The 12,369-nt window shown below is 58.1% G+C and overlaps 1 protein-coding gene across 1 annotated transcript; it reads left to right on the top strand.

Moving 5' to 3' along the window:
* Positions 1-1,382: 1,382 nt before the first annotated feature.
* Positions 1,383-11,091, top strand: LSS (lanosterol synthase). The gene is made up of 22 exons (XM_086466001.1): positions 1,383-1,399; positions 1,470-1,665; positions 1,752-1,890; positions 1,976-2,084; positions 2,450-2,571; positions 2,896-2,992; positions 3,844-3,979; positions 4,124-4,232; positions 4,576-4,694; positions 5,128-5,225; positions 5,362-5,389; positions 6,001-6,057; positions 6,689-6,760; positions 7,468-7,518; positions 7,666-7,812; positions 8,145-8,241; positions 8,447-8,552; positions 9,104-9,169; positions 9,586-9,666; positions 9,965-10,135; positions 10,601-10,679; positions 10,870-11,091. Exons 1-22 carry the CDS (start codon positions 1,383-1,385, stop codon positions 11,089-11,091), a joined length of 2,319 nt encoding a protein of 772 aa, XP_086322127.1.
* Positions 11,092-12,369: the final 1,278 nt, after the last annotated feature.

The raw sequence follows: 12,369 nt of genomic DNA on the forward strand, positions 1-12,369 counted from the left end.
GCTGTGCCGAGGACTGCAATTGGGAATGCTGTTGGCGGCAGTGCTTTGAGAGGGTTGCCTCTGCTGGGAGCTTTTCTGCGGGTTTGGTGAGCAAAAGCGGCTCCCCAAGGCAGGAGCACCTGCCGGGGCACAGGGCAGCCAGGGAGCATGGGGGCAGTGGGAGCGTGGTGCTTGTGGGCTGGGGTGCGCCATCCCCGTGGCTGGCACTGCTCTGAGACATGGTGTCCCCAGGCCCTCATGGTCCACGAGGATGTGGGCTGGGCGCCCAGGCTCCTCTGGAGTCGGTTTATTTTTTCCATTAATGGTGGAAACCACGTGCCGGGGTGCACAGAGATAGGGACAGTCACTCTCAGGGTTGGTGCTGTCACCTGAAGGGACAGAGCGGCTGTTGGGCTGTATGGCAGGACGGCACTCCTGGGGAAGCGAGCGCGATCTCTGTGCCCTGGCAGGCACACAGGACAGAGGAACTAGAGGGATGCTGGCAGGCCGATGACGTCCTCATCAGGAGGTCAACAGGAGGTGCTGCAAGGAAGGGGACACGTGTGGTGATGGATGAACCGGCCTGTCCCCACGGGGCCAGGGGCAGCAACGCAACAGCATACCCCAGGGCTGGGCATCAGAGCTGATTGTGCAGCTGGGGCTGCCGGGTGGGCCCAAGGGCAATGCCTGCAGAACTGAGCCCAGGCTGGTAGCCCATGGCCACCCGTGAGCGAGCAGGACCCAAGGAGGAACCACCATTTCTAGGAAGTGAAATACCATCAATCCTCACTCCATTGGGTCATGTCCATCTTTAACAACCACCCGCTTGTCCGACGCCGCCATGAGCTGCTGCTAGTGCTGCATGTCACCTGCTCCCCTCCAGCTCCTCCTTCCCTGCTGGGCTGCCTCCCAAGGTATCACCTCTGTGCACCAGCCTCGAGGGAGCAGGCGGTGGGAAGGGAACCTTGCAGCTCTCAGGTTGAAACAAGAGGCATTTAACGCCCGTGGTTGCTGCCGGGGCTGGCAGAGGACTTCTGAGCAATGCCACCAGGGCAGCCCTGGCACGGACAGCAGGTAGGCGCGGGCAGGATTTTCCCGCTGTGCCCCCAGGCAGAAGGGCGGCGTGACGGTCCCGTGGGAGCACGTTGTGACCCACAGCACCGGGCGCGGCGTTCCGTGAGGGTGCGGCGCCGCACGGCATGGGGCCGGGCGCTGCTCCCGCAGCACACAGCCTCCGACTGGCCCCCCTCGCCCGCCGCTGACGCCAGCCCGCGGGGGCGGGGCTGCCGGCCCGGCTCCGCAGCCCCATTGGCTGCCGCCCGTGAGGCGATGTCGGCGCAGGGCGGCGCGGCCCCGGCCCCGGCCCGGCGGTGATGGGGACGGCGACGGAGACGGGGACGGCGATGGCGGCGGAGGGCGGGTGAGCACCGGCGCGGCGGGGCAGAGCGGGGGTGGTGGCGGCCGCGGCTGACGGTGCCCGTCTCCGGCAGGGCGGTGCGGCGGCGCGGCGGTCCGCGGCGCACGGCGGCGGCCACAGCGCTGCCCTCCTGGCGGCTGCGCTGCGAGGGCGGCCGGCAGCGCTGGCGCTACCTGGGCGACGGCGATGTCGGCGGCGACGACGGCGAGGCGGGCGGCGAGCGGCGGGGGCAGACGGCGCTGGAGCAGCACAGCCTCGGCCTGGACACGGTGCGGGGCGGGGGGCCGGGGCGGGGGCCGGGCGCGGCGGCCCGGGGCCGAGGGGCGCCCCCGGCTGAGGCGCTGTCTCCCCGCAGGACGAGGTGCTGCGGCCCTCGCCGGCGGCCGGCACGGCCCAGGAGGCGGCCCGCAAGGGCATGCGGTTCTACGCCGCCCTGCAGGCCGAGGACGGGCACTGGGCGGGTGACTACGGCGGGCCTCTCTTCCTCCTGCCAGGTAGGCCTCGCGGGGCACCTTCCCTGGGAGGGGTGGATGTGTTGCCTTTGTCTTTGTATAGAAGCCAGCATGCTTGGTCTTGCAGGTCTCCTCATTGTTTGCCACACCACCAAGATCCAGCTGCCAGAGGGTTTTCGGAAAGAGATGGTGCGCTACCTGCGCTCTGTGCAGCTCCCGGACGGAGGCTGGGGCTTGTGAGTAGCAAAGATGCTTCTTTTAGTGATGGTATCGCCAAGGTCCAGCACTTAGAGCTGCTGTCAAATCTGCCCGGTTTGGTGAGCGAGACTCTGATACTGCTGGGTGGTTGAACTTGCTTGTGTAGCCCTCCAGGTAGACCTTTTGTCACTGAGGTTCTGTGGCGCTGTATCCCAAAGCATCATGTGTGACAAGGTAGTGCAGAGCAACATTTCTCCCTGGGTTAGCTGGGTTTCCGTTTTTCCACAGTCGCCCCTAGCATCCGACTTCACCCCAACAAAGACAGCTCTGTGCAATGTGTTGTGTCTGGCTAATGCTAATAGCTGGCTAATGGCTATGCTTTCTTTGTGTATGCATGTGACAGGCATGTGGAAGACAAATCGACAGTGTTTGGCACAGCACTCAACTATGTAGCCCTGAGGATTCTGGGGCTCGGACCAGATGACCCTGACATTGTGCGGGCCCGTGTCAACCTTCACAGCAAAGGTCAGCTCCGTTGTGCCCAGCGCAGCAGCAGTGGGGCTGGTACACTGGTGAGAGAGGTCTGGCTGGATCCAAGGGCTGCGTGGAACATGGGGGGCTGCCAGGTAGTGAAGGAACTGTTGCTCTTGCTTGCTTTTGATGGCACCTGCCTTTTCAGTTAATGATGGGAAAGTGTTTGTACCATTGCCTGCTTGCTGGTTTTTGGGACGTGTCCCAGCCTGAGTGGCATGCTCCAAAATGTGGTGGGAATTGGGCCCTGCAATGGGGAAGAAAGCAGGGAGCTGGCATGGTTGCGTTAACCCTGAGAGCTGATGTCATTCTCTGCAGGAGGTGCTGTGGGAATCCCTTCCTGGGGGAAGTTTTGGCTGGCTGTCTTGAACGTTTACAGCTGGGAGGGAATGAACACGCTTCTCCCAGAGATGTGGTATGTGCTGCCCTCCATGTGGAGGTAGGGGGTGTTGTCGGTCCTGCCACAAGCCTCGACCCAGAGCTGTCCCAGGCGCTGGTGTTTGCTGGGATAACTCCAGCTATGGCCTGGAACTGGGGGTGCTCAGGCTGCTTGTCAGCTGGGAGACCAGCAGCAAGGCCAGACAGTGGGTGAATAGCACTGAACACTGCACTGAAGGGAGGTGCCACAGCTCAGCCCTGTTAGCTTTACCCACAGGGTCCCAGATACATCCATGCACTCCCTGCCTGCCACCAGTCTCTTCTGCTCTTGTGGCCAGCCTGAACTGGGCCCTAGCAGGACAGGACAGCCACATGTAAGGCTGTCGGCTCTAACCCTCACTCAGACCCTCTCCAATTGCTCAGAGGGCCTCTGTGTGTCAGAGAGGGAAAGTGTATGACATTTTCCCTGAGGGAAATCAGGGGCTGCACAGTACTAAGAGCTGCTGGTGCTTCATGATCAGATGGACTTAACCATCAGCCTGAGCCTCTGCCTTCAAAGTCAGGTGAGGAGGAAAGGCACCCCTGAACTGATTTCTCCCCTCCCTCCTCTTTGAGCTCGAGGTCCTCCCTGCCCTGTGTCAGCTGGGCCAAGAGCACTGCGTGCTGGCACTGGTGGGGAGGGAGTAGCCCTGGTGGGGAGGATCTGAGCAGGGCCAGGCTGTGTGGATGTTCCCTTTTCTTCTGCAGCTGTACCAGCAGCAGCAGGCCTGGTACAAGGGATAAGGAAAGGCATGCCCTGCTCTGGGCATCCCCCTGTCAGCATGTCATCTCTGTGCTGCCCTTGGCCCTCCTTGTTCCTCACAGTAGCACCTTCTTTGTTGCAAACAGGCTGCTTCCTACGTGGTTCCCAGCCCACCCATCCCAGCTCTGGTGTCACTGCCGCCAGGTTTACCTTCCCATGAGCTACTGTTATGCCAAGCGTCTATCAGCAGAAGAGGATGAGCTCATACGGAGCTTGCGGCAGGTAAGGAGCTGACCCTGGTGTCCTTATCTCATACCCACACAGTCTCTCTCTGTCCAGGCAGTGGAGCCAGCTTCCAGCAGTAAGCTGCCTCTGGGTGTTTGCTCTCAGCTTGCCAGGCTGATGCCCTTTGTTGTCTTGTGCCAGGAGCTGTATGTGCAAGACTACACCAGCATAGACTGGCCAGCCCAGAGGAACAACGTGGCTGCCTGTGATGTGTACACCCCGCACGGCTGGCTGCTGGGGGTTGCCTATGGTGAGTGCGGTGTTGGCTGGAGTGGGAGGGCCTTTGCCCTGTGAGCCGGTGATGGTGGAAGTGAAGCTGCCTTGTACCATGGGGGCTCTTTAGGATCTCTTGCCAGCTACCGGTGTATGCCCTGGAGCTGGGATGGAGACATGGATTATGTGATCCTTTGGCTTCTCCCTCCTTGAGAGCACCAGGGCCTTGTGCCCCAGTCCTCAGGCCACTCTGGAGCCGGGCAGTTCCCATGCTTTCCTCAACTGGTCGTCATGTGAGGAGTGGTAGAGGCTGCCACAGCAAGTGAATCTGGCTGCAGGGAGGTGGGGTTTTCATTGCATGGTCCTTTCTTCTCCTGTAGCCATCATGAATCTGTACGAAGCCTACCACAGCACTCACCTGCGGCAGCGAGCCATCACAGAGCTGTACGACCACATCAAAGCTGATGACAGATTCACCAAGTGCATCAGCATTGGCCCGGTAGGACACTTACTGTTGATCCTTCAAAAATCTTTCCCTTTGCTTTTTAGCGACCAGCTTGTGGCCCCCCAGCCCTTTACAGTTGTGGCATGTAACCATAATCGCACATCTCGCTCAGGCCCAACTGCTGCTCCTAATGCTCAAGAGCTTAATGCTAACCGGGCACAGAAGATGCAGAGGGCATGGGACAGCTGTGGCCCTGGTGAGGGATACCTCTGCTTATGGTCCAGGAAAATGATCTGAGGGGAAGCTCTGGAGTAATCCCATGGCACCTGCCCCACTAATTTAGCTATGCTGAGTGATGCAGCAGATGGAGCTGTTGGGAGCAAGCCTGGGACTACCTCTAGATGGCTTTGTGCTGGCTGGGAGGCATCTATGTCTCTGGGGCTGGAAGAAGCTGTATCCAAAGCAGTGACAGTGCTGCTCTCGGCAGATTTCAAAGACAATAAACATGCTGGTTCGCTGGTTCATGGATGGGAAGAACTCCCCGGCTTTCCAGGAGCATGTTTCCAGGATCCCTGACTATCTCTGGTAAGGGCTGAGCATGGCCCACCTGGCACAGCGTAGGGCTCTGATCCCTGTGGAGTGAGCACACCGTGGCTCCTGTCCCGTTTCCTGTCCCTCTCGCTGTGCCTGCACTGCAGCACTGTGCTCTCTCCTTCCTCAGGCTGGGCGTCGACGGCATGAAGATGCAGGTGCAGTGCTGTAGGAGTTCACCTGTGACTAAGAGGGACCCTGGTGTGCTGGGGCAGCCCATGGAATAATGGGACAGTTTGTTTACCCTGGGCCTGAGCTCCTGGCATCTCTCCTTTGGTACCAGTGGCCTTGTCTGTCTCACTGGCACTTCCCCTGGCTGTGCCAGGAGTGAGTAGTGTCTGTCCTGCAGGTTTGCCTCTCTGTGGCTGTGAGCTGAGGGGGCAGCTCCAGGCCTCCATCCCCTTCATCCCCATGGGTCCTGGGAGGAGAAAGACTGGCCCCTGATAACTGCATGTGGACTGAGCTGTGCTCCTGTCATAGCTGTTGTGTCCCTCTGCTCTTACTGCTAGCCAGCTCCCCTGCCTTGGCTGTGCACGGAGCAGGCTGAAGCAACCGACTCGTTTTCTGTTCCCTTACTGTCCCTGAGCTGCTGCATGTGTCCCCTCTATACCAGCACATCAGCTGTGGTGCTGGGTGACACAAAACTGAGATGCAGGCTGGAGGGAGCTAGTGGGGGACAGATATGCAGGACACATATGCCGTCCCATAGACCCCAAAGCTGGCTAAGGCTGCTGCCAGCACCTGCCCCTCACTACTTTCTCTCTTCCAGGGCACAAATGGATCCCAGCTCTGGGATACTGCCTTTGCCATCCAAGCCTTCTTGGAGGTAATCCACCCCTCAGTGCTACATGCTGCCTTGGGAAAAAGGTCTCTTCTGGCATCGCATCGTATGACTGAGCCAGGCAAACACATGTCTTTTCAGAGCCCACCTCAGCCGTGGTAGGCGGGGTGCCCAGCACAGCTGCTACGGCCCATCTGTGCCAGCTGCTTTTGAAGCAGGAGGCCACAGTGCTGGCTGAGTAGGTCAGGTTAGACTTCCCAGTTGCTGCAGACTTGTGGGAAAACCCTGGCCTTTCCCCCTTGGCCCCAGAGCATTGCCATTTGGCAGGGACAGTGTGCAGGTCTCCTGCTTTCCTGCACTGGGGCAGAGAGAGCTGTGGTGGGCATGCTTTTTGGAAGGTGGTGTGATTGCCCTGGTAAACCCCTAACCCGATAGTGCAGATACCGCTCAGTGATACCAGCAACAGCTGTTGGTTCGTTCTCACTGTAGAGGTTTGCAATGGAAACAATAAACAAAGTATGAATGCAAACCTACAGCAAGGGCTATATGAAGGGCCAGGCATTAATAGCACCTAGATCAACAGGTCAGCGAGGTCCCACCACATCAGTCTTCTTAAGGGACACATTTGGTGGTCACAACTCCTTGCTGACTGCTGACTCTGCACCTCTGTTTCTAGGCGGAAGCCCAGAAGATGCATGAATTCACATCCTGCCTCCAAAATGCCTATGAGTTCCTCCGGTTCACCCAGGTGAGCGGGGCCACTTGGTGGTGTCTCTTACATGCTGGCTGTGCAGACTTGGCTGCTTCTCAGAGCCCTGTTGGATGCGTCTGTTGCCTTCTGAAGAGTTCCTCTGAAGGGCTGGACTAGCAAAGTCCTGGGGACAGACTCCTGTTTTCAGCTCCCTGTTGCTGGGAGCCATCTTTGCAGCTTGGAGAGGACCTTGGCCAGGCCCAGGGGTGTTTGGGTTGGCTGCCTGGACTAAGAGAGGCTGGAAAACAGAGCTTAGGCTTCTTTGCCTTTTGTCCTCTCTGGTGCCCACACATTTGAGGCACCCTTCTGGGAAACGGAGACTCCTTGGCTAGTGACTGTGAGCTCAGCTCCTCCTGGCCAGGCCAGTGGCTCAAGGTGGGGATCATTATCACCAGCAGCTTGGTGCAGATGCAGCCATAGGTCTTGCTCGTGGTGCTGCCAATGGGAGCATTGAAAGCAGATGGCTCCCTGGCAGGAAAGCACCCAAAGAGGGGTCTTCAGCAACACTTGCTGAAACAAGGCCAAAATGTGATTTCTTATCAGCACTCCATGCTCCAGAGCTGACCTCTTTCCCTGTCTGCCTCCCTCAGTAAAAGACAGGCGGTGCCCAGTCCCACACGGTTCTGCATCTGCGATGGTTTCAACCCATGGTCCAGCAGCCAGGCACCTCTAGCCTGCCCTCACTTGTTTCTTTTCTTCTGCAGATCCCAGAGAACCCACCCGACTACCAGAAATATTATCGCCATATGAACAAGGTACGATGGCTGGAACTGATGTCTGAAGAACGCATGAACAGGGCAGGGATTTGGGCAGAGGGGATGGGAATGAGGGGCAGCACCTCCCCCCTTACAAGAACAGAACAGGTCAGGGGAACGTGCTGAGCCCTCCTGACCTCTTTCCAGGGTGGCTTCCCCTTCAGTACCCGAGACTGTGGCTGGATTGTGGCAGACTGCACAGCAGAGGGGCTGAAGTCAGTCATGCTGCTGCAGAAGTGCCCCTTCATAGCCAAGCTCATCCCTGCTGAGCGCCTCTTCGATGCCGTGAATGTGGTAAGTGCTGCAAGATTAGGGCCAAGGGAAATGTGTGCAGCTAAACCAAGCTGAAATAAAAGAAGTCAAGTCCTGATGAGTTATTAGATCTGGTATTACTAAGCTAGTACAAGGCCTGTGGCCTGGTATGGCAACACCATACATACTGTGATGCAGAGCTACGTATGTGATGTAATGGGATGTGATGGTCCAGATTGGGCCTGGGGTTTTGGACCTGGGTTGTCTGCCAACCTCTTGGACTTGTGGGTCTAACTTGGTCCTCACACCTGGCTTGGGGCCAGACTGGGGTGGTGCTGCCTGGTCCCAGCCCCTCTGTCTGCTTGTCTGGGCAGTTGCTGAGCATGAGGAACTCAGATGGAGGCTTTGCCACATATGAAACCAAGCGAGGAGGCCACTTACTGGAGCTGATGAACCCCTCAGAGGTGTTTGGTAAGGGGAGCTGTGTGGGGGCTGGTCGTCCTATCTGCTGTGAAGGGACACAGTGGACTGGCCTTACCGTGCCCATTGGGTGCTTTGCTCCAGGTCCCTCTGTGGGATAAGTGTGCCCTGGGTCCAAGGGAGAGGCTGGCAACGTGTGGCTCGGAGGTTTCCCAGTGGAGGGGCTATTGCACTGATATCCTTCACCTGCTGGCAGGTGACATCATGATCGACTACACCTATGTTGAGTGCACATCGGCCGTCATGCAGGCTCTGAGACACTTCCATGATGAGTTCCCTGAGCACAGAGCCCCAGAGATCAGGTGAGGCACTGAAATGAGAAGCAGGTAGGGGAGAAGACAGGCTGCAACGTTCCGTGCTGCCTGCCATGGCCTCTGTTGGCAGCCCCTGCCGAGCCTTGTCAGGGGTCTTGCCTGGACCGCTGCATTGGCACAGAGCAGCCCCTGCAGTGGCCCTTGGTGTGTGCACAGCTGGAATGCTAGTGACTTCAAACCAGAGCCCCCTGCAAGAGGCTGGGGCCTAGCCTCTCCAGGAGTGGGGCATAAGCTGTTTGGGATCAGGCGGGGGGAAGCTGGTGGAGATCTGCCTGCCTCTTAGCAGTTGCCTGGATCTTGCAGCCAGCTGTAGGCTGGGTCCCTTGCTTGTGTGCTGGCATGAGGCAGAAAAGCACCCAACTTGTGCACGATTTGACTCTGAGATCCTGAACAACATGCCTGCCTGTCTGCATCTGCTTGCCTCTTGAGCCCTCTAATAATGGGACCCATCAAAGCTTCAGAGGGACTGATGGATGCCCGTGATGAAGCAGCCACTGAGTTTGAGGAACTTCTGAAATGGGTCTCCTTTTCCTGACTAGGGAGACTCTGCAGAAGGGCCTGGACTTCTGTCGCAGGAAGCAGCGAGCTGATGGGTCATGGGAAGGGTAAGCAGTGTTCCCGGTGCCCAGTTTTCCCCCGGCTGCCTCACTATGAGAGGGACTGATGGCAAAAATTCCTGGCTGGCAGGATCTGTGGAAAGGGCAAGTAGGGGCTGATCCTCCTCTAGCTCCTGTGCTTTGCTCTCCTTTCCTCTCCCTCCAGCCCAAGCAGAGCAGGCACCTTGTGCATTGCACAAGACCCAGCCAGCCTCTGGGGGCTAGGGTGGCTCCAGCTCCTGTGATCCCAGAGTGTCTGCTGATGCCTGAGTGAGCTGGGAGCAGGTGCTGGTGGGACCAGGCATGGTTGTGCAGGCTGCAGCTCTATGCCTGGCTCTGCTTTTGCTCTGAACTCACCTGTGTCACAGCCTGCCTCTACCTGGGGCCTTGCACCCCTGACAGTACTGCTCTCCCCTTCCTCCTAGGAGCTGGGGGGTTTGTTTCACCTATGGCACCTGGTTTGGTCTGGAGGCGTTCGCCAGTATGCAGCACACTTACCGTGATGGGTGAGAAGGGGCTGTCTGATTCCCCTGCCCTTACCTACCTCTTGGGCTGAGACAATACTCTGTGGTGGGGCTGGGTGGATGCCCTGGCTGTGCATGGGCTCTCCTGCCCCAGGTGCTGCTCCTCCCAAATCCTGTGCCTGCGATACAACCAGGGCACTCGCTGCCTGAGCCTTGAACTCTCGGGGAAGTCCTGGCCGTGAGCAGAGCAGAGCACAGCTCCTCTTTGCAGCTGGGAAACTTGGGCGTGTAAACGCTCCCTGTCCTCAGGCCTGTCTGTTTTTCTGCCCCATCCTTGCAGGGCTGCATGCCGAGAGGTGGCCCAGGCCTGCCAGTTCCTCCTCTCCAAACAGATGACAGATGGCGGGTGGGGAGAGGACTTTGAGTCATGCGAGCAGCGCACGTACGTGCAGAGTGCCACGTCGCAGATCCACAACACATGTTGGGCCCTGCTGGGGCTCATGGCTGTCAGGTAGGAGCAGCCCTCACCTCTTCAGTCACCGCCTGTCCCCGAGAGCTCAGCAAGATGGGAAATGCAGGCTGAGTTGTGTGGCAGGGCTGGCACGGGCTCTGGGCCTGGCTGGTGTGGGCCATGCACCCAGCCGCATTCATTTAGATCTTGTTGGTCACAAGCCTCGTGCACTGAGGGACTGGCCCACACAGTGCTCTGCAGGCCAGCGAGGCTCCTAATGCCGGGCGAGGGGGAGCCAGTGCAAAGCAAAGGTCTGGATTACAACTGCAGGCCTCCAGCCTGGGAAAATATTGCCGTATTCAGATTGTCTGGTGTCCTTGGGTTGTAAGGGGCCATCCGAAGGCACTCAGCATGCCTGGGACAAGCTCGATTCAGTCTGGAAGCAGTTGAGTTCCCTAAGCACATGGATTGGGGGTTTGCAGATGGTTTGGATAAGAGTACTCACATTCCCCTTGCGCTTTGCAGGTACCCTGATGTCGATGTGCTGGAAAGGGGCATCAAAGTGTTGATTGATAAGCAGCTGCCCAACGGGGACTGGCCTCAGGTACATCCTTCCTCGGGTCTTTCCAAGGGGTTCTCTGTTACTACAGATTTCGTGGGCATCATGCAGCCATTGCAATGCTGTGCTTTCCCTTACCTGGAAGGGAAGCCACGCGTGGCTTTTGGTGGGGACTTAAGGACACACCGTGGTCCCCTGTCACCCATACTGCCTTGGTCTCTTATCTCTCTCTCAGGAGAATATTGCTGGAGTGTTCAACAAGTCGTGTGCCATCAGTTACACTGCGTACCGCAATGTCTTCCCCATCTGGACGCTCGGGCGTTTCTGCCGGCTTCATCCCAACAGCCCTCTTGCTGGGCAGCTGCAGTCTGGCTCCTCAGCTGGGGTGGGGGAGACTGTGAAGGAGGCCTTGTCTGCCCAGGCCATTGCAGGTGCTGTGGCCTCTGACTTGTTCTAGGTATTGGCTGCTGCATGGGGCCAGGGGGCCATTTGCTGCATAGGATATCTCAGTGCTCATCTTACACATGGACCACTGCCTCTGTCGGGGAGGAGTGCTGCCGTGGTGCTGCGGAGTCTCTGCTTTCTTTCTAAAAATCCATTTTTAAAGGTTTTTGCCAGGTATATCCTCCCTTGTGGGAGAGGGCATGAAGTGCCTTTTCAGACCACTTTGGTGATCTGAGAAGAGAAAGCTGACGAGCTGTGTTGTATTACATATCTAGACAGACTCTCTCATCCTGGGGAGAGCAAGGCTGCGTTTATCTTCCCCTCATGCTTGCCAGGTTGGCTGTCCACAGCAAGAGCACAGGATTTGGGGCCTCCCCTGTGCCCAGCATCGTGCTGGGGTGCACTGCACAATCCCTGCAGAGCTGCCCTCCATGCTGTGAATGCCAGTGACTGCCTTTGAAGTGCTCTCTGCTGTGGAGCCTGTGCTGGGAAGGGAAGGGCACCTGTTCTCCCCCAGACAGACATGAAAGAGGCGTGCTTCTCCCAGTTTTCTTACTGTTCTGTCCCCAGCTGGTGGCATGTGCCTTCCCAGAGCCTCACAGGTGAAGTCATCAGCATCATTGCCACTTCAAAAAAAGGGGAAGCTGAAGCAGAAAGCACTGAGGTGTTGAGTGTCAGGGCACAGCCTGGGTCGATGGGCTCCAGCCATCCCCCAGTGCAGCAGGTGCCTCTGTTCAGGATATGGTGCAGCTTTCATTCACATTTCCTTGTCAGAGATGGAAGTCACACTGACTGATGGGTTAATAAATTGCTAATGGTGTTGCAAGTGGAACTTAACTGTGTGTTGGTCTCCTTGTGGTCTGTCCCAGCATGTATCCCCAGCAGAGGGGAGTTTGCACAGCAGCATCCTGTAACCTGGCATGGGTCACCTGTCCCTGGTGGTATGGGCACCATCTCCACCAACAAGCAAGCCCTGCTCAGAGCCTGTGCCTGCTTTGCCCTCCTCCAGTGCCTTTGGTCCCAGAAAAATATGACCAAGGAAGCAGCTGACTAAAGGGGAATGATCAGTTCTCTCCACCTGCTGCTCACGCTTATGGGAATAAGCCCAGCGTGCAGTTGGCTGCACTCTGTTGCAGTCGTTGCCCCCTGGGACCCCCAGTCCATTTTGGTAAAGCTCTTCCCGCCCAGCTGGCCAGGCAGTGAAGGAGCACCACCAGGGGCTCTGAAATGGGGTCCCCTGAGCTCACCCACAAGCTGTCCCATCCCTGCCTGGGGTGTGCTGGCAGGGCCC

This window comes from Leptosomus discolor, chromosome 5 (genome assembly GCF_034619465.1).
Source record: "Leptosomus discolor isolate bLepDis1 chromosome 5, bLepDis1.hap2, whole genome shotgun sequence".
Classification (NCBI taxonomy): domain Eukaryota; kingdom Metazoa; phylum Chordata; class Aves; order Leptosomiformes; family Leptosomidae; genus Leptosomus; species Leptosomus discolor.